The 25,433-nt window shown below is 44.9% G+C and overlaps 1 protein-coding gene across 1 annotated transcript; it reads left to right on the top strand.

Moving 5' to 3' along the window:
* Positions 1 to 9,837: 9,837 nt before the first annotated feature.
* LOC136566478 (myosin heavy chain, skeletal muscle, adult-like) lies at positions 9,838 to 24,537 on the top strand. The gene is made up of 38 exons (XM_066565633.1): positions 9,838 to 10,044; positions 10,133 to 10,276; positions 10,368 to 10,524; positions 11,828 to 11,855; positions 11,953 to 12,067; positions 12,161 to 12,253; positions 12,352 to 12,415; positions 12,498 to 12,596; positions 12,703 to 12,806; positions 12,880 to 13,018; positions 13,704 to 13,822; positions 13,920 to 14,069; positions 14,396 to 14,566; positions 15,039 to 15,348; positions 15,476 to 15,546; positions 16,201 to 16,288; positions 16,382 to 16,499; positions 16,657 to 16,780; positions 16,864 to 17,000; positions 17,104 to 17,359; positions 17,850 to 18,092; positions 18,193 to 18,369; positions 18,447 to 18,592; positions 18,680 to 18,770; positions 18,858 to 19,247; positions 19,414 to 19,540; positions 19,713 to 19,831; positions 20,379 to 20,575; positions 20,880 to 21,063; positions 21,150 to 21,315; positions 21,486 to 21,610; positions 21,797 to 22,105; positions 22,206 to 22,409; positions 22,697 to 22,822; positions 22,917 to 23,087; positions 23,179 to 23,283; positions 23,426 to 23,521; positions 24,385 to 24,537. Exons 1-38 carry the CDS (start codon positions 9,838 to 9,840, stop codon positions 24,535 to 24,537), a joined length of 5,823 nt encoding a protein of 1,940 aa, XP_066421730.1.
* Positions 24,538 to 25,433: the final 896 nt, after the last annotated feature.

Here is a 25,433-nt window from a genome sequence, read left to right on the forward strand (position 1 = left end):
GGATGTCACCAGGCAGCAAAGTGACCTGAGGGCTGCACAAAATGTGAACCTCTTGGTCACTTTCCTGCTGCCATGAGCCTTAGTACCCACCTCAGTGTCTAGTGAATAAAGACTGTAGTAGATTCCTCTGCATACACACTATGGCCAGTGGTTTTGTTCTTCTTTGGGTTTTGTTCTTCTTTGGGTTTTATCTTCCTTGGGCAATTGCACTGCAGAAGACGTTTCCTTACTTTTCTGCTCTGGGACAAGGGAGAAGCTGGTGCCAGTGCTGGATTGAGGATCTGAAAATTAGAGGCTGGCCATTGCTGTGCAGACTCCTGAAAAATCCAGCCTGTGCTCTCTCCTGTCTCCAGCAGCTCCTTGTCCAGCTCCTGCCTTCAGATCCTCCTAATGGTTCTCCCATTGTCCTTTTAGCACAGCTTCTTTCCCATGGGAGAGTCAAGAGAGGGTGTTCCTTTTGCTTTTTCCTTTTCCTACTCTTGTTTGTGATGCTGGCCCACACAAACCCTAAACACCAGTTTAGGTTTTGTTTTTCAACAATCTCAACACTGAAGGGAAGTTGAAACTCATCACTGATATTTGTTTGTTACACCCAAGACAGCAATATCCCAAGGGCTCTCACCTTACCTGGCTCCCAAGTGCAGCCTCACCAGCTCTTGCTGGGAAGTCCAGCCTGATTCCAGTGTCACTAACAAGCATTGATGAGCAGAACCTGTTGGTGTTGTCTGTGGAGAGAAATGGGAGATGGTTCTTCAGGAGCAGACCGCAGCTTTCAACCCCAGACCTTCAGAAAGCCACCCAAGGCCCTGCAGAGATGCCAGACTAGTACTTCCTTCTCATGACAATGCACAACTTTTCCCAAGGGCTCCTTAGCAGACTCCTAACCTTGTTCCTCCCTCCTCATCTCCTTGCCTTACAATGTGCATTGTTCTGTCACTACAGCCAGGGACTCCTGGCATGAACTTTTGCCTCCTCAAGCCAGCCTAGAAGCTGGCTGCTTTTCTTGGGAGCAGTCCCACCTGAGGGCATCTCCAAAGATTCAGGTAGGTCTGCATAGAGTCTAGATGGCACATAAAATCTGTGAGTATCTCTGCTGGCTGTAATGGCTGGTACAAGCATTAACCTCAGAGACTCAGGGACAGGTGCACGCCCTGAGGCAGGACCTGCCCTGAGCACAGCTGGGCACTGCTGATGGCACTGAGGGCTGGCCCTGCCCCCCAGCAAACTCACAGCTCCCTCTGTCCTCTCCTTCTGCACTTCCAGGCCACACCAAACCGCCCCTCAGCCTCCACAAGAGCCATTGCTGGAGGAGAGGACAAGGCTGAAAGGAGCTTTGGAGGAGGCCCATGGCAGGAGGATCAGCCCATCCTCCTTTCATGCTCAATGTCAAAAGCCCAAAATAGCCCCAGTCTCCCAAGGCTCCTGTGCGGGGTCGTGCCTGTTTGTGGGGATGATCTGCTTCCACTAATAGCGCCTGAAGACATTCCTGGGCGGGTAGGCTGCCTTCTGTGTGGCACTGCAACGTGCCTGCCCTGGAGGAGCTGGACACGTGTGCTGTGTCCCAAGGCAGCAGCTGCTATTCTTACCCCAGAGAGACTCAGTGCAGCACAGCTCCATTGCCAGCTGAAAGGTTAAACACCAGAATGGGGCCTGAGAGTGCTCTCCCTGCTCAGAGCCTGAATCCAGAGTGTTCCCCTTTGGAGCCCAGGCAATGGCCCTGTGCCAGCCCAGTGCCATGGCCATACCCTGCTGGGATGCTGTCCCACTGGCAGCACAGCAGCTGCCCTGGTACTTCCAGCAGTCAGCCAGGGTTCCTTCGGGTGGATGGGGCTTTGCCCCTCTCATTTTGACCAGCAAATGGCAAAGACAGGCTGGGCTGTAGGTCTGAAAGTGCAGCATTTTACAGCTGCCATCTTGGAGTCCCTGTCTGAGTGAGGATGAAGGCAGAGGCAGGGCTTGCTCTGAGGTCCAGCTGCCATCCATGTCCCTTTGCTCAAGCTGTGATTTCCCAGCCTTCATTTGGGGAAGGATGTAAGGCCGTACACCAGAGGTCCCTCAAGTGTCCTGGGAGTGTTGCAGCATACCTCACAATTGAGACAGACACACTACACAGAGTATCATCAATTTCAGATAGCTTCAACCCACACAAAGTAACACCACTTCAGAAGGCTTTAAGCATCTGCCTTTCTTATTTTTTAGCTCAACCTTTCATACCCCTCATTGCTCATGCACTGCCCCTGTGTGCCCTCTGCTCCCTTGGGTGGTTGCTCAGCACACCTGGGCACTCCATGGCTCATTGCTGTCAGTGCTGCTCACCTGCTGCTCACAGTTGCACCCACTGGGGATGAGGCTGGGCCACAGCCCCACTGCCAATGACCCCAAACTGTGCCACACACAGCCCAGTGACCCCAAACTGTGCCACACACAGAGCCCCAAACCCAATCACCACAAACTGTGTGTCACACACAGCCCCATCCCAATTCCCACAAACTCTGTGCCTACATGGGAGTATCATTGCTGCAGGAGAAGCCCTGGCCGGACTGGTGGCTCTGACATGATGGTTATGGAGACTGGAGACTCAGCCCTGCCTTCACCTCGACTCCCCTGGCCCTCTGGAGAGCTCAGGAAAGCCGTGTCCCAGGCAGGGACAGTCGCCATGGGCAACCAGAGGACACTGAGCCCAGGACATCAGCTGGGATGGTGGCTGGGCCTTGCCCCTCAGGCCTTGGCTGTTGCTCTGACAGCACAGGTGGCATCAGCTTTCTCCTCAGCTTGGGCCTGTCACCTGACACTGAAGTTCCTTTAGGATCCTTGGCAGGAAGCCAACAGCATTATTCCTGGTGAGAGGAGCAGGGGGTGCCCGTCCCATGGCCCCATCAGGCTCCTGTCAGTCACAGGGAGCTGCCGGGCAGCAGCTGACCAGGCCTCTGCTCCAGCACCCAGTGCCAGGGGATGGCAGCCTGGAGCCATCGAGGGGACCCTGCTCTGGGCCCTGCTCCTCTGCAGACCAGCAGGGAGATCTCAGTTTCTATGGCATGGCCTTGGTCATTAGAGGATCACAGTAACATCACCTATGTTCAGGGAACATTTATGAGTTCAGCAAATGAGCATTTGAGAAATCAATCAGTTAAAATTCCTCCACGAGCTGTTAAGTACTTAGACACTGCATTCTGCTCAGGGATTCCATAAATACAAATTACTGGAGGTAGGAGAGTTCTGTACAAGTGCCATTCTATGCCGATGATCCTTCCTGAGCATCACTTTCAAAGACAGGAAGTTGGGCTACACAAACCTTTGATCTCACAAGGACATCTTATTTTAGGTTATGACAGAGTTTCCTGCAGGGGTTAATACCATGCTCCTTCATTGTTTCCTTTTCCTTCCCCTTCCTTCCTGCTCTCATAGTTACTTGCTGCTTCAATTACCTCTTCCTGCCTGCCAGGTTGCCCACCCCACTCACCTGCTGTGTAATTCGAGCTCCTCAGCTGCTTGGCAGGGGATAGAAAGGGCATCCTCAGCGTCACCTCCCTGGATGGGATCTCCTGCCCAGACCTCTTCCGCTGATGTGTCTGTGGAGACAGGAGGAGTGTGAATCGCAGCACACGAGTGGCATGCTCTTGAAACTACCCATCCTCTAATCCCAGATTATGGATTTATTTGCCTCTCATGTTCAGTTATTCAATTTATTTGGCTCTCATGTTCAGCTTAAACTCAGTCCAAGACTTCCAAGAATATCACTCTGTGGGAACCTACTTGGAAACAAATTTATAATTAAAGCTCCCCCTAGGACAGGTGCATTCCCTTCATTTGACATGTAGTGGAGGTAAATCACATTTAGATCTACAGAAATTAATTTCCGACCAGAGCAGAATGGACAGCAAGGCCACCACAGCCCCTCCATGGCCAGCCTGTGACATTTAGCTTATCTTCACAGGTTCTTACTCCTAGACACAGAGATTTTGAAAATTTCTTCACATTTGCCATGGTAAAGAATGGGTGGCCTATTCTTCACCTGCAGCTTTTAAGTCTTACCAGTTATGGTCCTCAGCGGTTCTTCCTCAGAAATCATTTATTACTTCCAGCAATTGCCTCAGCCTATTCCTTCAGCCACATTAGAAATGTTAGTTCAATGGCAAATTTCCTAACCAGATGTCACATCAAAATTACAGACTGAGCATGTTCTGCTCATAGCAATGAGCATGTTTCAACATAACATTGAAAGCATGAACCTTAATGGAGCGACACTGAATTGAAAAACAATGTTTTAACATGGAAAATGTGCTCTTACCCTCTCCAGGGCTCAGTGTCCAGTCATATCCCAGCAGAAGTACGGGGGTGAGCAGTGCTCTGACATTTCTGCTTGCCTTCTGCTAACATTCCTGGAAGTTCTCATTTTACACAGAGGGCAGCAGAAAAGCTGCTGCAGCAGGGGCTGAGCATTCCCTGTCAGACTGTCCATGAGAGGCTGCAGAGAAAACTGATCTCTCTAGGCAGGCCCTACCTTAATGACAGCAGGGCCAGCAGCAAACAAAAAATCCTGCAAGGATTTGAGATCCCTTTTGTTTTGGTAGTGGGGGTAAATAATGAGCAAGTCAGTCAGACTCTTTGCTACACCATTGCTCTTTCTAGAAGAGTTGTAAGTATAGTTCTAATTACATGATTTTTGTATCAGCCTCTGCTGAGAGGTGATAGTGATGTGTTTTTTACCTCAAAACTGCTGTATGTTAATGCCCTGATTCTAGAATTCAAATGTTGCCACTTATTTTGGAGGGATAGTATTCCACTATGTATGAATTACAGAGCGTGACAAGAAAAAACATTAGACCAGAAAGTGATATTCTAGCAGCTAGGTCTCACATTGCCATAAATGTTTTTTTAAGGCAGAATCAAGGCACTGAATAAAATACTTATTTTTTCTTTTCCTAGAAAAGAAAATGTCAAATTTTCTGATATTGATACTAAGTACTCATTTCCCAATAGAAGTGAATTTAGGCAATCTATACTGAAACTATATCCTTTTCTTTGAAAGATTCCTGCAAATCCTAGCTGATAACTAAGGGGAGGACTTGGGAGTATTCTGGACATAATGCCAAACAGTTTAGCAGACACAGGGAAAATAAAAGAGATTAAGGTGGTGTGTCAGTATCATAAAGAGACTGCAGAAATAAAATCAGGAAAATAAATCAGAACAATTGCTTGTCCTGCTGCCCTGTACTCTTCAAAATGTGATGGAGTCATGAGGTCTCCATTTGGGTTGGAAAAGACCTCTAAAATCATTGTGTTTAACCATTACTCCAGCACTACCAAGTCTATCACTAAACCATGTCTCCACACATCTTTTAAATCTCTCCAGGGATGGGGAGTCCACCACTGCCCTGGACAGCCTGTTCCAGGGCTTGACAACCCTTTCAGAGAAGAAGGAGGTGGACTTCCCTAAACATGATGTCACTTCACTCCCTGGAGGAGGACTTAGCAAATCCAACCACCTGCCCTCTCCACGGCACCCTAAGCTCTGCCCAGAGCTTAGAGTAAAGAGAATTCTTTTATCAGGAAGGAAACACCACGGTAATTATATTTCACTCTGCAACAGAATTGGCTAAGTTACAGGAGAAAATAAACAATCACTCCAAAGAAAATGAAATGGAGAATGTTTTAATAGTTTTGCTAATGGGGGGAATGAAATAAAGTTTTACAAGGAGGAAGCACATGGTGAAGAGCCCTGGTGTCTTACCCAGAGAGCAGCTTGTTGTGTGAGAAATTTGGAGCTGTTGGAGGGGGAGAATGGGTCTCTATCCCCATTCAAAACATGCTAAAATTTGCAGGAAGTGTGGCATGCAGTGGGCTTCCAACCAATTCATGAAACCAGAACAGGTGCCCTGTTGGGTTTCTCCCATGTTATTGTTGCTTACTGTAAAGTTTAAGGACTGAGACCAAGAAAACAAAATATTGGTGCTGCCCTCAAAGAGTGAGTTGAAGGAGGGGTGCTGAATTCATTTGTCCATTAAAGCCATCAGTCTCGCTGCACTGTAGTTCTCTTGGTTTCCCCATAAACCCTCTTATTGCCATGGGATTACATTGGTTACCTGGCAGTCCTGTGATATACTAGTTGATTCTTAAGTAGGAGCTTTCACTGTGTTTGGAAGCTTCACAAGTTCATCTATGAGTTCCCCATGATTTTTTGACATCTGTATTTGAGGACTGAGAAGGAAAGTAGTTTGCCGTGAGACTACTAACCTGATGAGAAGGGTCTGAAATCAGCTTCTTTATGGGAAGAACACTTAAGCTGAGAAATAATAGGTGAATAGCTGCAAATGGGGGAATTTTGCAAGGAAGAGGGGGAATGTGATCAGAATATCACATTCTGGTAGGAATACGGTAATGTAGGACAGTGTGCATCACAGCAGCATAGTCATGGGACAGTATGGACTGTGTAGGCAAAATACACGGGGGAAATGAGAAGGGTTTATGCTTTATATCAAAGTGCTCCTTGCTTGTGCAGTGCTCCACTGTGGGGCTGCAAATATCCTGTCAGAGACGGGAGGAAAATGAGGGATGTTGTGATAGGGTCTGTTATGGGCCACCCAAAAGAGACAAAGTAGTGAAGGGATTTCCACAACTAGTAGAAAGTCAATTCTCCTCTGCCTTAGGGAGGTTTTCGGCCATGTGGACATCTGCTGTGAGGGCAACAGCACCAGGCAAGCTCTGCCAGAAATTCTTAGGCAGTGCTGATGTCAATAGCCCAATGTAAATACTGGACAGGCACCACAGAGTATTGGAAGCAGGAATGAATTTGTGATAAATATAATCCCAGATGGCACCTCAGACTGCAGCAAATACATGACTGGATGAAGGATCCAGCAGAAAGCTGGGGAGATAAGCAACAGAATTAGCACTCTAGACTTTGTAAGACTGGAATTCATTGCATTCCAGGAGCTGCTAGTTAGCACACACTTTGCAGCAGCTGTGGAAGAGAAGAGACTGCTCAGGAGAGATGTGCTTTAGAAACACAATAATATTGACTTCTGGGGGCTATTTTAACCCTTCATAGGATGCTACATTACATGTATTGGCATAGATCAATTCTCAAACAGCTTTATTTTCAGCTATGTCCACAGCTGTATTCAAACCAGGTAAGTCAACACTGTTTGTCTTTCACACCCTAGTGATTTCTACAAGCACTCCCTGTCACTGAGTACTAGAACCCAAAATAACATCTGCCCATAATGTATGGAGCAGTTGTATTCTCCTATGGGTGTTACATGAGTTGCTTGAGCAGTGTGGTAGCCCCTTTATTTAAAGTAGGTATTTCTGTCCTGAAAGGACAGCTGCTAAGAAATGAGGAGATACTTGGTGAAGAGCCTGAAGCAGGAAACTTGAGGAACCTGAATTCCCTGAACAGCATGAGCATGGAGAAATTTAAACACAGGACTTCAATGTTGGACATGGCAAGAGCTGGAAGGAATTCAGCTTCCCAGTTTTCATCTCTCCTGAGTGCAGTCTGTTCAGTATGAGTCTGATGTTCAACCAAAAAAGGCAAACAGTGCTATGGTCAGTATATGTTCCTCAGAACTGAATTGCTTATGCTGTTTGCAACCAGTATCTCCCTTAGAGTGGGGTGCCTCTCAAAACTCATGAACTCTCAAGTTTGTGAAAAATGGAAGACTGATTTTCAAAAAAATCACCAAAAGCTGATTCACCAGAGCAATATCCTCCAGTCCCTGAGGCTCAGCTCTTGCCCACTGAGAAATTCCAAGATATTTAAAGTGAAAATTTCACTGAACTCAGAGGGAACTTTTAACAGGTGTAACACTTGAACATTTATACACACACCTTTGTGTCTGTGTGCATGTGTGAGTTCATTTAAGCACTCTACAGTAAGTATAGTTTTAATGTTGCTATCTGGGATCTATAATTAAGTCACTGTTGCACTTATAGTAAATCCATTTGAATCGCTTTTTGAATGTCAAATTAGTCAATTATAAAGTCCTGCTGAAACACACAAACTGTTGACCAGGTCTGGTATTTAGATTAGATCCAACAGCACCTAGACTGTGTTAGGAGTTTAGAAATCAAGGGGCCCTCTGTGAACCTGATAACTCAACAGGATGATTTTTCTTATGCTTCTTACCCTTACCCTTGGCATCCCCAGCTGTTGTGCAAATCATTCTAAAGGAATTCTTAGATTTTTCTTGATCTTTGCAGCAAGCAATAGAGCAAACCTTGCCACCAAACTTTGTTGTGCTTTTGCAAATTTATATTGAACCCTCTTTCACTAATGCCTTTGATGGTGATACTTTAAGCAACCGTAACTCATTTGCAACATTTGATTCCTCAATAGTCAGCTCAGGAATCTATTCAAGAGCTCCATGTCATAGTAGAGTCTCCCATTACTGGGGATCAGGCTCCCAACTAGCTTTGTTTCAAATAATTTAAGCTATTGAGAGTGTCATATGCAGAAAACTCAGCTGTAACAGATTTTTTACTTCATGCTTTTTAGAAAATACCACAGAAAAGTGGTTCCCAACATTATTTGTTAGTTTTTGACATATTTTCCCTGTTCCTCCCAATGCATATGTTCCTAAAGCATTATAGGCGTTGTCATCACCATTACATGACTGAAAAGTTGTGGTATAAACATACCAAGGAAACTACCATGGGTCAAGGAGCAAATCACTGAGAAAGGCAGCAATAGAACATGCAAGTTCTCTAAGTGCCTTGAGTAGTCCAGATTCTCTCCTTAACACTCTTGACAAATTATTTATAGATGTATTCACGTAGTCAGTAAGATATAAAAATGTTCTAATTATATCATTCAAATCAAGTGACAATTATGCCCTTAGTTTGACAGACAATGCTTGGCCAAAAAAGGTTTGCCAGAAATGTTTTGACCGAAGAAAGGGGGACCATCTGCATCATCTGCAGATGAGACACTATAAAATCTGCCAGAGACAAGCCTAGCCTGTTTCCACAGAAGGCTTCCAGGTAAGTGCATGCATTTCATGAGCTTGAAGAAAGAGGATCATATCCTTGCAATATCCTGTTTCATTTCTTCTGTCTCTAACAACCCTTTCCATGAGGGAGTGCCTACGTGAACAAAAATTTTCAGTGTAATTTTGATGCATGCCTGTATTTTCAATCTACAGTATTATATGGAATTCTGTTCAGCAATGAGAAATAACTGCCTTTCCTATTTTACAGGGTTGGCCATATTCCAGGATACAAGCTGTTACCCAAAGGTAATACACTGAATAATTCATTCCTAATCTATATTCTAGGACAGGACTTTTAAAGAGCTGCATGAATTCTCTTCATAAATCCTCTTATATTCCAGCTGAATTTGCTTAGGCTATATAGTTGGAAGTAGGGAAGATCTAAAAAATGAAGTAATTTTTTATTCTTAATAGAAAAGGTAATCCTTTCAGCAAGAAAGTACTTGAAGACTCATGGCTGATAATTAAGGACCCGAACAGAGAGTGATTTTTCTATTACTAGATTCTTTTATGAGAAAAACTCAAACCTTGTCAGAGTTCAGGATGACTTACCAAACTGTACTCAATATTTAGATGGTCTGTTTACTGTTACAAGATCTATATGTTGTAGAAGTCTAAGTCTTACTCTGGAGTTCAGACTAGGGTACTTTTAACTTCAAATCAAAGTGGATTTAATTGGTGTTTTCCTAAGAGTTTATTTTGGAGACTAACCAGGAATTTATTTGCTAAAGAGCAAGGAGCAAGGAGCTTTCTCGTTGGTATTAACTGTATTATTCTTCTTGATGACCAATAACATTTTGTTCTTCACAAGGCACCTCTGCTGACAAGCTTTCATTAGAGGACAGCCATGGCCTCCGGAGATGCTGAGATGGCTGTTTTTGGGGAGGCAGCTCCTTACCTCCGAAAATCGGAGAAGGAGAGAATTGCAGCCCAGAACAAACCTTTTGATGCCAAGTCATCAGTCTTTGTGGCTCATCCCAAAGAATCCTTTGTGAAAGGGACAATCACGGGCAGGGAATCGGGAAAAGTCACTGTCAAGACTGAAGGGGGAGAGGTGAGTCAAAAACAAGGTTGAAGGACAAAATTTGATCCCCACTTTGAGGTTTTAGGTGATACATCTGGATCTTTTGTTTTCTTGGCAGACCCTGACTGTGAAGGAAGACCAAGTCTTCTCAATGAACCCTCCCAAGTATGACAAAATCGAGGACATGGCCATGATGACCCACCTGCACGAACCCGCTGTGCTGTACAACCTCAAAGAGCGTTACGCAGCCTGGATGATCTACGTAAGTGGCAGCAGCAGCTTCCTCTGGGCAGCCTCAGCAGCTGCTGGGCCAGCCTCAGGGGAAGCCAAGGTGCTGTGTCCCTTCCTTGCAGACCTACTCGGGTCTCTTCTGCGTCACCGTCAACCCCTACAAGTGGCTGCCGGTGTACAACCCCGAGGTGGTGTTGGCCTACCGAGGCAAGAAGCGCCAGGAGGCCCCTCCACACATCTTCTCCATCTCTGACAATGCCTATCAGTCCATGCTGACTGGTGAGTGCTTGATTTCCTTTGAGCTGCTCTTGAAATTGTCTATCTGTAGAGGGCAATGTAGGGTATTCTCTGGAAATATGGTGCCACACTTAAAAAAAATTGTGTGTGTGAAATTAATGGAATGTTAATGCACTTAACTCTAATGGTCTGTGAGAGCTGAGTGTCAGTGCTCTCATTAGAATCACTAAAACCTGGACATAACCTAGAGGGTGTAAATTCACTTGAAAGAAATTGCCTATTTTGCGGTCCATTATGCCTATAATGGAATCTTACATATATGGATGGATTTATGTATGTTAATCTTTAAATTAGTCTCAGATGGAGAGTACAGGGTGCAGTTAAATGACACATACCCTATAAATGATGTGCATAATATAAATTTAAATTTTCAAGCATCAGTGCTGACAAAGAAAACAGAGAGCTCTACCTTAAAGTGGTATGTAAGACTCACCTGAGGAACATAATATGCAAATGGATTTCATGATGTAGATGATGGCCATGTGATCTAAATTACATACAGCCTTTAATGATCTCTGAAACTCATGCATTGATCTGTAGCTGCATCTATAAATCAATTGCACTGTATAGTGAAAAGTAAGCTTCATTTAAAAAAATCAAGGAAAAAATAAAGCTTTTAGCATTTAAATTGAACAACTTAAAAAAATTTTTTGCCACTTTTCCCTCTTCCTTTCACCTCTTATTTTCTCTTTGTTATATATGCATTGAAATGAAAGGTGTGCAGGATTTTAGAACTTCTCCTGTTCTTTTCTTAGTCTCTGGGAAATACATTCAGAATGGAAAAATAAAAAATGAATGTTGTCAACATATAATCTCAAGAATGCATAATTTCTGTATATATAGGGATTTAAAAAATAGAGGTGAAAAAGGATGAAAGATGTTGGTCAGATATTTCTGTAATTAATGATGCCTCCAAATTCTGTTAAGATTATTCTAGAGACTTTTACCTTCAGAAGAATTTACATACAAAACATTTACAACCTCAATTTTTCCTAACCTGTACTTTCCTATTAAAAGAGAAATAAGTAGCTTGATGGAAAGACAGTGTCAGGAAAGGCATAAGATTACCGAAGTTTCTCTGCAGCAATTCCTTTGTATAGAACCAGTTGCTAAAAGCTGCACTACTGCTGGCAGCATCAAAAGTATCTACTAGAATTCCCTGGGCACTTTTTGCTATTTTCTTTTCCTGGATCCTGTGGAAGCTTCAGCTCTTATTTTTTTCCTAGTTCTTGGATTTCTTATTTGTCTTTTCTTACCTCTGTTTCTTACCTCTGTCTCTTCACAGATCGTGAGAACCAGTCCATCCTGATCACGTAGGTACCCCCCTGCGCGGGTCCCTGCGGGGCTGCCCGGTGCCAGGGCACCTCCTGCCTGACCACGCACCCTCTGCTTCTCTCTTGGCTTTGGCAGCGGAGAATCCGGGGCCGGGAAGACTGTGAACACAAAGCGTGTCATCCAGTACTTTGCAACAATTGCAGCCAGTGGGGACAAGAAAAAGGAAGAACATGGATCAGGCAAAATGCAGGTAAATTAGTTGATACATGTTGGGATCAATGCTTTCCTTTGTTCTTGACATGATTTTTGGAAAGGATAACTAGCAATAATTATCATCCTGCAGGGAACGCTTGAGGATCAAATCATCAGCGCCAACCCACTGCTGGAGGCCTTTGGAAATGCCAAGACCGTGAGGAACGACAACTCCTCACGCTTTGTGAGTTATTAATTGATACAACTGTCAACACCAATTTGGATATTCTTGCTGTCCAGACTGGTAAAATAAATCTCAATTGACTTTTCTGCTGTTTTCAGGGTAAATTCATCAGAATCCATTTTGGTGCCACAGGCAAACTGGCTTCTGCTGATATTGAAACATGTAAGACCCTTCTGGCCGGATCCCCCTTCCCTCCAGCCTTCCCCACTCCTTGTGCTTGACTGTGTCCTACCTTCCTTGCCAGATCTGCTGGAGAAGTCCAGAGTCACTTTCCAGCTCAAGGCGGAAAGGAGCTACCACATCTTTTATCAGATCATGTCCAACAAGAAGCCAGAGCTAATTGGTAGGAGAAATGACTAACTTTTTTTGAAGGAAGATCACTGAGCAATAGTTCATTGTGTTATCTGGAAACTAAATTAAGCTGGTTTTTCTCCTTCTGTTGCTTTCAGACATGCTTCTCATTACCACCAATCCTTATGATTTCCACTTTGTGAGTCAAGGTGAGATCACGGTCCCCAGCATTGATGATCAGGAGGAGCTGATGGCCACAGATGTGAGTAACTTTACCAAATGATCATCTGGTGGACTTGAGCCCTGGTATATGTACATTGTGTTTCTGTTGCCAGAGTGCCATTGACATCCTGGGTTTCAGTGCTGATGAGAAAACAGCCATCTACAAGCTGACAGGGGCTGTCATGCACTATGGGAACCTGAAGTTCAAGCAGAAACAGCGTGAGGAGCAGGCAGAGCCTGATGGCACAGAAGGTATCAGCGGAGTCAGCAACCTTTCCAAAGGAGATAGTCTTCATTACATAAGGACTTAAGCAGATTTCAGGCTTTAAATGTGTAAACTAAGAATAACAGTAGTTGCTCCATGACTAAATGCCAGTTGAGGCATTTATCTCATTTAATGATACCTGTACTTTTTCCTCTGTGACTACTATAGAAGAGATTCAGTGTACATTGACAGTAAGCCAGAAGACTTGCATGTCAATTGCTGTAACATTGCTAATCATACTTAAGGTGAAATACACCTTGCAACCTCTGTTGTAGTATGGAGCCTAACAAGACAGAAGGTTGTGCTTTTCTTCACCCTTTCCTACTGGAGAGAACTCTGAATGTGTACTTCATTAATCTCTGTCACAGTAGGAATAACAGTCTATATCTCGATCTTTCTGAGTGATAAATCCTCCTGCTATATGTCTAAAAAGTTTGAAGTTCCATACTGACACCTCAAAGAGGATAAAGGCAGTGAGCTCTCTTGAAGAATGTTTGCAGAAACTGAAGCTCAGAAAGAGTTATAGACTCTGAGTCCTGAACACAAAAGAGAAATTAGCTTTGTAGCTTTGACAGATACTGTTGTGCAACCTTGTGGAGAACACTATTGGGACAGTCCAGCACTGACTTTTTAATTTTTTAATATCTATTCTTCTGTCTTTTCTGGTGATAGTTGCTGACAAGGCTGCCTACCTGATGGGTCTGAACTCAGCAGACCTGCTCAAGGCCCTCTGCTACCCCCGAGTCAAGGTGGGGAATGAATACGTGACCAAGGGCCAAACTGTGCAGCAGGTAGAAAAAACATGGTAATGTGGAGCATGCTGTGATGGTTCCCACTGAGTCTCCTCTGCTGTGTAGAGTAACCTCCAAAGCTTTCTTTATGCTTTAGGTGAACAATTCAGTGGGCGCCCTGGCAAAGGCTGTCTACGAGAAGATGTTCCTGTGGATGGTTGTTCGTATCAACCAACAGCTGGACACGAAGCAGCCCAGGCAGTACTTCATTGGTGTCCTGGACATTGCTGGCTTCGAGATCTTTGATGTAAGGAGCACAGATTTCCTAGAATTTTTGTAGAACTATAATTGAGGATTTTGAAATATATTTCATCTCCCTACAGTTTCTTGTAGGGCTTTTGGAATCATGTTTTTAATCCTGAAAAAACAAGAGAATAGAAAACAAATCTTCTCAGTGCTCTAAATTAAAAACTTCTCTTTTCAAAATATCCTGGAGAGATAGCAAAGGAAAACTACACAGGAAGGGGACTTGTACTTAAAGTATAAGACATGGTGAATTAGGATTGTACAAGAAAACACCTTGGTATTATTGCTGATCCTTGAAAAGGCTGCATGTCTTTTTATGTCTGGCAGTACAACAGCTTTGAGCAGCTGTGCATCAACTTCACCAATGAGAAACTGCAACAGTTCTTCAACCACCACATGTTCGTGCTGGAGCAGGAGGAATACAAGAAGGAGGGCATTGAGTGGACATTCATTGATTTTGGGATGGACCTGGCTGCCTGCATTGAGCTCATTGAGAAGGTATCCTTCCTGTTCAAGTTTAATATAAATTGGGTGTTCTATGCTTGCCAAGAGAAACAACTAAAAAGCATGTGAGGATATTTTGGCTTCTTCAAATATATACTCTGTGAAAGTGACAACAGGGTAAAAGTGTTTTTGGAGATCACGAAGGGCTTTTGGTTAGAGAATTCATTGCCAAATTACAGAATGAAGGGAAAGAGGTGGTCATGTTCTCTAAGTACTTAACACTAAACAGGTTTTATGGAGAGAACAGTATTTCACATTGTCATATCTATAATAATTTCATCAGCAAAGGCATTTCCATAATTTTGAATGAAACAGCAACACTGAAAATATTGAGCCTTAGTTGATTTTCTCTGACTTAAAAGTCACTAGGGGAACAGCTTCCTTTTCTGACTTCAGCAACCTTCCAACCAAGAGATGTCTCCTTTCTAATCTGTTTCACCCTTTTGTCTGTCATAATTTCTCCCAGCCCATGGGCATTTTCTCCATCCTGGAAGAGGAGTGCATGTTCCCCAAGGCAACTGACACCTCTTTCAAGAACAAGCTCTATGACCAGCACCTGGGCAAGTCCAACAACTTCCAGAAGCCCAAGCCTGCCAAAGGCAAGGTTGAGGCCCACTTTTCCCTGGTGCACTATGCTGGCACAGTGGACTACAACATCTCTGGGTGGCTGGAGAAGAACAAGGACCCTCTGAATGAAACTGTCATTGGGCTGTACCAGAAATCATCTGTGAAGACCCTGGCTTTACTCTTTGCCAACTATGGTGGAGCAGATGCAGGTCAGTTTTATGAAAATTGTATTTTTAATGTGGCATACTTGTCAAAGAATTAAAGCCATAATCTCTAAACATTTAAAGTTGTTTCATGGTAATTTTAAAATGTTGTTTTTCTTTATTCAATTTGCAGAGGCTGGTGGTGGCAAGAAAGGAGGCAAGAAGAAGGGTTCTTCCTTCCAGACTGTCTCAGCTCTTTTCCGGGTATAGTGCTGTATCTGATATCTCTGAAATGTGCAGAAAGGGGGTAAGCTAATATTAAATTTGAAGGAGCTACTTTATATTACTATAAAGATGGTAAATTTCTTTGGGAATTCCACATCAGGTTTTCCACGGTCAATTTTAACTTTGCAAATACGTCCAAAAAATAGCATTCAGTCTTCAAAATTATGGAAGCCTAATTTGTGGTAGTTTTCTTGATTATTTTTTTTTATTAGCAGATATCATTCAGATATTCATATTTTTATGTCCTTGAGTCAAACTAGAAATGTAATACTAGTATTCCTGCATTTCTGTTGAGGAGTTGAAAATAATTTCCAAGGAAATAGATATCTCATTGTAAAAAAATCCCTATTTCTTAAAACTCAAGTAGATTGACTTCTTAAGGCAGAATGTGAAAAATCTAAGTAATTTATTTTTTTGTGAACGTGTGAAATTTTATATAAGTTTTCACTGAACTAAGAGCAGCACTGCAGTATTTCAGTCTGGTGCTCAGTATCTTCAAATAGAAGAAATTTTTTGGTTTCTGTGGCTTTATGGAAATGGTCAAAACCCAGCTTGAGAAGTTTGTAAAATCATTACCTTGGTGCATCAAACACTAGATACAAGGAAACTCACACTGGTAACTGGTTCCTCTAGGAGAATCTGAACAAGCTGATGACCAATCTGCGGAGCACTCACCCCCACTTTGTGCGCTGCATCATCCCCAATGAGACTAAAACACCTGGTAAGAACCCCAAGCTGAAAGATCCCTGCTCTGATACATCCATTCCCCTCTGCACTGCAATCTGTGCCCCTCATTTGTGCTCTGCATTGCCAGGTGCCATGGAGCACGAGCTGGTGCTGCACCAGCTGCGCTGTAACGGCGTGCTGGAAGGGATCAGGATCTGCAGGAAAGGGTTCCCCAGCAGAGTCCTCTATGCTGACTTCAAACAGAGGTAAGAGCTCTGCTCTTGTCAGCATCATTAAAAGCAATGTTGGCTTATTCGTGGGTCCATTTAGGCTGTGCTCTGTTTTCAAAAACTGTTGATGGGGTTTAGAGGCGACTGCATGTTACTTGGAAAAAAATAGCCTTATCTACTTCTGATTCCACAGATACAAGGTGCTTAATGCCAGTGCCATCCCTGAGGGACAGTTCATCGATAGCAAGAAGGCTTCTGAGAAGCTCCTTGGGTCAATTGATGTGGATCATACCCAGTACAAATTTGGACACACCAAGGTACAAACCCCCCCATTCACTGCCTGCCTGGGCTTTGCTCTCTCTACCTGACAGTGATGAGCTGCAATGTTCCCTCTCTCAAGGTGTTCTTCAAAGCTGGGCTGCTGGGGCTCCTGGAGGAGATGAGGGATGAGAAGCTGGCACAGCTCATCACCCGCACCCAGGCCAGGTGCAGGGGCTTCCTGATGAGGGTGGAGTACCAGAGAATGGTGGAGCGCAGGTACACCTTCCTCTTCTTCAGTTAAAGAGTCACTCTGCTTGGGGGGAAGTGTTGACTCTCATCAAACAGAGAATATTCATTGTATATTTTAATTATGCCTCAGGGAGTCCATCTTCTGCATCCAGTACAACATTCGTGCATTCATGAATGTCAAACACTGGCCATGGATGAAGCTGTTCTTCAAGATCAAGCCTTTGCTGAAGAGTGCAGAGTCTGAGAAGGAAATGGCCAACATGAAACAAGAGTTTGAGAAAACGAAGGAGGAGCTTGCAAAGTCTGAGGCAAAGCGGAAGGAGCTGGAGGAGAAAATGGTGAAACTGGTGCAGGAGAAAAATGACCTGCAGCTCCAAGTACAGGCTGTAAGTTTATCACCTTTATTTTATCACTCAGAAAATAAGTCTATACATTCAGACTGTTCTTTATGAACAGAAGATCAGACTATAGAAGACCAAAAGTTATAAATTTGGGATATTATAATATATGTATGTGAAGGTGAGGAAACAAATGCTAGCAGTGATGTGGTAAGCACTCTGACAGCCACTGTAAAGATACAGAGAGTTTAAACTAGGATTCAGTGCTCTTGTCTTCAGAGGAAGGAGGCAAATGTAGATTCTTGACAAGAGGTAGAACAATGAATTAATTTTGTGGCAAAAAGCAAACCACACTTGAAAGTTGTACTTGTGGATACAGGTGCACGAAAAGCCATCCTCTCTTTGCTTGGTAACTAGCAGTTAAGATCCTTCTGTTGCTGGAGTTGAAGGTCAGGTTCAGCTGCTACACAGGATTAAAAGAGTCAGAGCAGAGAAATTTCAAAACATAAGAATCCACAAAATTTTTTCTATCCACCAGGAAGCAGATAGCTTGGCTGATGCTGAGGAAAGGTGCGACCAGCTCATCAAAAACAAAATCCAGCTGGAAGCCAAAATTAAGGAGCTGACAGAAAGGGCAGAGGATGAAGAAGAAATTAATGCTGATCTGACAGCCAAGAAGAGGAAGCTGGAGGATGAATGTTCAGAGCTGAAGAAAGATATTGATGACCTTGAGCTAACACTGGCCAAGGTGGAGAAGGAAAAACATGCCACTGAAAACAAGGTATGAGGTAGAACCTGTCACTCACACTCCGGAAAAACTTGTGTTGTTACAAAGTTTTAAGCACCATTTTCTGTCTGTGCTTGTTCCCTTCTTCTCAAAGGTGAAAAACCTTACTGAGGAGATGGCAGCCCTGGATGAGACTATTGTGAAGCTGACAAAGGAGAAGAAAGCCCTCCAAGAGGCCCATCAGCAGACCCTGGATGACCTGCAGGCAGAGGAAGACAAAGTCAATACTCTGACCAAAGCCAAAAGCAAGCTGGAACAGCAAGTGGATGATGTAAGCACAAAGACATAGAGCAGGAACAGGGAGTCCAATGGGGCTGTGTAGAGCCCTGATGGTCTTGTTGTGTTTAGCTGGAAGGGTCCCTGGAGCAAGAGAAGAAACTGCGTGTGGACCTGGAGAGAGTTAAGAGGAAACTGGAAGGAGACCTGAAGCTGGCCCAGGACAGCATCATGGATTTGGAGAATGATAAGCAGCAGCTGGATGAGAAACTGAAGAAGTAAGTGTGGCTCTGGGGCACCTGAGTGCTGGGCTGCAGCACTTGTCTTGTTTCTTTGAGTTCTAACACAGTTCACTTGTCCCAAAGGAAAGACTTTGAAATCAGCCAGATCCAGAGCAACATTGAGGATGAACAAGCCCTGGGCGTACAACTTCAGAAGAAGATCAAGGAGCTGCAGGCAAGTCTCTGTTCCTTGCCCTGCCTTGCTCAGCTCAGCTCAGGCAGGAGGAGGGCACAGCTGTGAAGGGTCCCTGCTGTTCTGCAGGCCCGCATTGAGGAGCTGGAGGAGGAAATTGAGGCAGAGCGAACCTCTCGCGCTAAAGCAGAGAAGCATCGTGCTGACCTGTCCAGGGAGCTGGAGGAGATCAGCGAGCGCCTGGAAGAAGCAGGAGGGGCCACAGCAGCTCAGGTGGAGATGAACAAGAAGCGTGAGGCAGAGTTCCAGAAGATGCGCCGTGACCTGGAAGAGGCCACGCTGCAGCACGAAGCCACGGCTGCCGCCCTGCGCAAGAAGCACGCGGACAGCACAGCTGAGCTGGGCGAGCAGATCGACAACCTGCAACGCGTGAAGCAGAAGCTGGAGAAGGAGAAGAGTGAGCTGAAGATGGAGATTGATGACTTGGCCAGTAACATGGAGTCTGTCTCCAAAGCCAAGGTATGGAGTTTCTGTCATGTTACTGCCCTATTATACATATCCTAATACATGATTTTGATTCTGATTATATTCTGCTATCACATCCAGTTGCATTGTTTTTCACTTTGAGAATAGTATGCTAGAACTTAGTGGTAGTCCTCTTTTTTTATGTGACTTTGATGCACAGGCCAACCTGGAGAAGATGTGCCGCACTCTGGAAGATCAGCTGAGTGAGATTAAGACCAAGGAAGAAGAGCATCAGCGCATGATCAATGACCTCAATGCTCAAAGAGCTCGTCTGCAGACAGAGTCAGGTAATACACCCCTATATCCTCTCAAAATGGAACAACTGTAACCAGTGATAATAAGGAAAAAGTTTTATGCTTTACTCAAATTGATCTCTTCTCTGTAATCTGGTATACTGTGCTTAAAAAATATTGATTTAATATTGATTCTAAATGGCAATCTGTCTGAAATCCTTCTTAGGTGAATATTCACGTCAGGTGGAAGAAAAAGATGGTTTGATATCTCAGTTATCCAGAAGCAAACAGGCATTCACTCAACAGATTGAGGAACTAAAGAGACATTTGGAGGAAGAAATAAAGGTAAAGTTACTTCCTGTAGGGGGTTGATTTGGATTGGGAATCTGTTTACTTTATATTTCCTACTCTCACATAAAATCAGAATGTTAGCTGTATCATTTTAATTTTTGAGCTATCAAGCAAGGTGAGAAATCTTATCTCCTCCCTCTGTGGTATGAAAAGCTGAGGAAGACATCCCCCCCGATGTGGATACTGAGACAGGGAAAAAAAATTTTAGGTCTTTAATCAATTTATTATGACATATAAAAAATGATTGAGACATATCTAAAAAGAAAATGCACATCTTAATCTACCTTTTTACAGTGGCAGCTGAAACTTTAGAACATATTCAAAAGGATTCAATGATTCGCACTTGTATAGCTGTCATTTAGAATTTACCCATCATCTCTCCTGAAAAAACATTCTAGATTCTCAAAACATGGAAGGAATATGCCATTTCTTCTTGGTCTGACATTAAATGTCATAATCCAGGAATTTTCAACAACATTCATCAAGTTAACATTTTACTATCTACGGGAAATTAATTGTCCCAACCCAATTGTCCCTTAAGGCCAAGAACGCCCTGGCCCATGCCCTGCAGTCCGCTCGCCACGACTGTGACTTGCTCCGGGAACAATATGAGGAGGAGCAGGAGGCCAAGGGGGAGCTGCAGCGAGCCCTGTCCAAGGCCAACAGTGAAGTGGCCCAGTGGAGAACCAAATACGAGACGGACGCAATTCAGCGCACAGAGGAGCTCGAGGAGGCCAAGTGAGTGGTGACAGAAAAAGCAGAAAAATAAGACTGAAAATTCAAAGGTGACATTGCAAGGGAAACATTACTTTATTATGAGAAATAAGTCACAAATCTGATTTGCGGAAGAGCAATAGAAATGAGAAATTTTATCCTATAATATATTTAGTACGATAGTAAAAGCAAAGTCTAAGGACAGTGTATATGTAGCCCTTAGCACTGTGTGACTGAAAACTGCAAATTGCTTAGGCACACTATAATAAAAAGCAAGCACGCACTGATGCTCAGTATTAATGTGAGCTGACCTTATGTCTTCTCCCAGGAAGAAGCTGGCCCAGCGCCTGCAGGATGCAGAGGAACAGGTTGAGGCTGTCAATGCCAAATGTGCCTCCCTGGAAAAGACAAAGCAGAGGCTGCAGAATGAAGTGGAGGACCTGATGATTGATGTGGAGAAATCCAATGCTGCCTGTGCTGCTCTGGATAAGAAGCAGAAGAACTTTGACAAGGTCTTTTGGCCTCCAGCACCAGCACTCCTGGTCAGAGCAGGGCCCTGTGATGGCCACAGCCCTATTCACCCCCCGTTTCTCTTCAGATCCTGGCAGAATGGAAGCAGAAGTATGAGGAAACGCAGGCTGAGCTGGAGGCCTCGCAGAAGGAGTCACGCTCTCTGAGCACGGAGCTGTTCAAGATGAAGAATGCCTATGAGGAGTCCTTGGACCACCTGGAAACAATGAAGCGGGAGAACAAGAACTTGCAGCGTAAGTCCCTGGCCCTCTGCTCCTCCCTGGCCTTTCTCACTATCAGCCATTCCCACCATTCTTCATGGCTCTGTGCCTGCAGGTCTGCAGAGATGCCTGTCACCTTGGTGGGACAGGCCCTTCCCATTCTGCTCTCTGCCTGACCATGCCATTGATCTTTGTTCCCACAGAGGAGATTTCCGACCTCACGGAGCAGATTGCGGAGGGAGGAAAGGCGATTCATGAGCTGGAGAAAGTCAAGAAGCAGATTGAGCAGGAGAAATCTGAAATCCAGGCTGCTCTGGAGGAAGCTGAGGTATATGACCATAATCACTGGTGTCTGCAGTAAAGAAATGAGGAAATAGGGCTAACAAGGCCTTGGTTGTCTTCTCTTCTGGCTGGGAAGTGCAGACAGTGGAGATCTCTGGAAATATCCTATCATTCTCTAAAAAACAAACAATGGGTTTATCAATGCTATCAATATTTGTGTCGACTTTTCCAGGCCTCCCTGGAACATGAGGAGGGGAAGATCCTGCGCTTGCAGCTTGAACTCAACCAAGTGAAGGCTGAGATTGACAGGAAGATAGCAGAGAAAGATGAGGAGATTGACCAGCTGAAGAGAAACCACCTGCGAGTTGTGGATTCCTTGCAGAGCAGCTTGGATGCTGAGATCAGGAGCAGGAATGAAGCCTTGAGGCTGAAGAAGAAGATGGAAGGAGACCTGAATGAAATGGAGATCCAGCTGAGCCATACCAACCGCCAGGCTGCAGAGGCACAGAAGAACCTGAGGAACACCCAGGCTGTGCTCAAGGTCCGTTCAGCAGAGCTACAGAAAGAGAAAAATGAGATCCCTGATATTTATGCCACTCAAGCGACGGACACCTACTAATGTCTTTTCTCTTTTCTTCCAGGACACCCAGATCCATCTGGATGATGCACTTAGGACAAAGGATGACCTGAAGGAGCAGGTGGCCATGGTGGAGCGCAGAGCAAACCTGCTGCAGGCTGAAATTGAGGAGCTCCGGGCAGCCCTGGAGCAGACGGAGCGGTCGAGGAAAGTGGCTGAGCAGGAGCTTCTGGATGCTGCTGAACGTGTGCAGCTCCTCCACACCCAGGTCAGGGCAGGGACCAAATAGCTCTGTTGACACTGACCAAACACAGAGGGCTGGAATTTACCAGAGAACCAGCAGTACTAGAAAGGCCTTACAACTGCTGTCCCCAAGGAGAGGCGTGTTTTGCATCAGTTGCCCAAGCCCATACCTGACATTTTGTAAACAACCATTTTCACAATAATTCCAGAGTAAGAATAGGAAGCTGGTGGGGGAAAGTCTTTGTTCAGGCAGAAGGGTTATTATGGTAGGATTTAGAATTCAACTCTTGCCATGTTCTTCCCATTGCACAGAACACCAGCCTGATCAACACCAAGAAGAAGCTGGAAACAGATATTGCCCAGATCCAGGGTGAAATGGAGGATACCATCCAGGAAGCCCGCAATGCTGAAGAGAAGGCCAAGAAGGCCATCACAGATGTGAGTTGGGCGCTCCTGGCATTGCTGATGGTGAATGTAGTCTCCCCAGAATATCTCCAGCCCCAAAATGGCTTTGACCTTTTGCTCTGATCAGGCGGCCATGATGGCAGAAGAGCTGAAGAAGGAGCAGGACACCAGTGCCCACCTGGAGAGGATGAAGAAGAACCTGGACCAGACAGTGAAGGACCTGCAGCACCGTTTGGATGAGGCCGAGCAGCTGGCACTGAAGGGAGGGAAGAAGCAGATCCAGAAGCTGGAGGCCAGGGTGTGTAGGGCTGGGGCTGTGCCTGAGTGAGCGTGTCCCTCCTTGGAGAGACATTGCCAGGGCAGCTGCAGGGCTGGGCTTGTCCTTGCAGGTGCGGGAGCTGGAAGGGGAGGTTGATGCTGAGCAGAAGCGCAGCGCTGAAGCCGTGAAGGGTGTGCGCAAGTACGAGCGCAGGGTGAAGGAACTCACCTACCAGGTAAGGCAGGAGCTCTCCTGCTCTCACTGGGCTTTCTCACAGTGAGTCACATTTTGCTCACACCATCCCCAAGGACAATTGTTAACCTCACATGATGCAGAACCAAGAATTGACTCTCTATTGTGTTTGCCAACTGCTTTAGTCTGAGGAAGACAGGAAGAATGTGCTCAGGCTGCAGGATCTGGTGGACAAGCTGCAAATGAAAGTGAAATCCTACAAGAGACAATCTGAGGAGGCTGTAAGTATCTCTCTGAGTGCTTGGCAAGAACCACTTTCCCAGAGATAGATACAAGAAAGTTGGAAGATGCCACTCATCAGTAATTGAGTTCTAATTCTCTGAAAGGATCATAAATCAGACTTGCCAATGAATCATTAAGACTACCGAGGAGGGCAAATGCACCTAACTTATTTTGCATTAGAACCACAAAGCAACCTAGAGGGAGTCTTATAACTAATATCAGTAACACAATGTATTAGGAAATTTAGAAAAAAACCTTATTTTTAGAGTTTTTATAGCAGACAGGGAAGGTATTGGAATTCCCCTCCCAAATACCTTTGTGTTATGCTTTTATAATTGTACAAGGAACATTTGCCTGTTTCTAGGCATGCAGCAGTCAGGGATGCCCTGAGATAAGTCCTACAGCCCCTGAATTTAAGACTGCCTGAGCATAGTTTCTTCATTGTGGAAATAGTCCAGCACAGTGTAGGGCTTCTTGTTCAGTTAAGGCAATTTATGAGAGGAGGCCTCTTGTAATCATTGTCTCATAAATTCCTAACCCCACTTAAGGATCTGCAGATGTAATTGAATATTTGATTCTGCACTAAAAAAATCACATTTCCAGCTGCCCATTTTGCTTCCTTCCCACATTCCAGAGCAGAATTATGTTTAAATCCCATTGTGCTCCTTCTACAAGGGATATTCCTCAAAGGCAAGGATGAGGAGCTATGTGTGAGGATGATGACATGTGAGAAGTGGAAGAAATGGGATGGAGATTTGTTCCTTCCTCCAAGGGAAAAGCTGCAGCTCAACAAAGCCAAGGTGCAAGAGGAATGAAGCCCCTGCCCTGGGCTCCTCACCACTGATTCCCTTTCCCCACACAGGAGGAACTGTCCAATGTCAACCTGTCCAAGTTCCGCAAGATCCAGCATGAGCTGGAGGAGGCCGAGGAGAGGGCTGACATTGCAGAGTCACAGGTCAACAAGCTCCGAGCCAAGAGCCGCGAGTTCCATAGGAGGATAGAAGAGGAAGAGTGAGGATGTCACCAGGCAGCAAAGTGACCTGAGGGCTGCACAAAATGTGAACTTCTTGGTCACTTTCCTGCTGCCATGAGCCTTAGTACCCATCTCAGTGTCTAGTGAATAAAGACTGTAGTAGATTCCTCTGCATACACACTATGGCCAGTGGTTTTGTTCTTCTTTGGGTTTTGTTCTTCTTTGGGTTTTATCTTCCTTGGGCAATTGCACTGCAGAAGACGTTTCCTTACTTTTCTGCTCTGGGACAAGGGAGAAGCTGGTGCCAGTGCTGGATTGAGGATCTGAAAATTAGAGGCTGACCATTGCTGTGCAGACTCCTGAAAAATCCAGCCTGTGCTCTATCCTGTCTCCAGCAGCTCTTTGTTTAGCTCCTGCCTTCAGATCCTCCTAATGGTTCTCCCATTGTCCTTTTAGCACGGCTTCTTTCCCATGGGAGAGTCAAGAGAGGGTGTTCCTTTCGCTTTTTCCTTTCCTACTCTTGTTTGTGATGCTGGCCCTCATAAACCCTAAACATTAATCTCTCAGAGAGTCATCAGAAGCTGCAGTGCATTTCACTGTGAAGGACTGATAGTTCCTTGACAGAGTCACAAAGAGCACAGTTACAAGACACCAATAGTGTCCCTACATTGTGCCATCTCCCTCACCCTAGATTTCCTCAGCTGCCGCCACCAGCTGCTGCCAGTTTCTCTTGAGCTGGCAAATAGCTGAGCCTGCCTGGGGCTGTGTACTGGAAGGACTGTCAGGACTGTCCCTTAGTGCCCCACTCTCACACACCACGTAGCTCCAACAGACCTCTTCAGCATACTGACAGAGAGAACACTCGGCTTCAGAGGATTTCCCCAGAAACCCCAAAGGCCATGGGGCTCTGTGTATACACTGAGTCAAAGAGGTTAGTA

The sequence above is a fragment of the Molothrus aeneus genome, chromosome 25 (assembly GCF_037042795.1).
Source record: "Molothrus aeneus isolate 106 chromosome 25, BPBGC_Maene_1.0, whole genome shotgun sequence".
In the NCBI taxonomy this organism is placed as follows: domain Eukaryota; kingdom Metazoa; phylum Chordata; class Aves; order Passeriformes; family Icteridae; genus Molothrus; species Molothrus aeneus.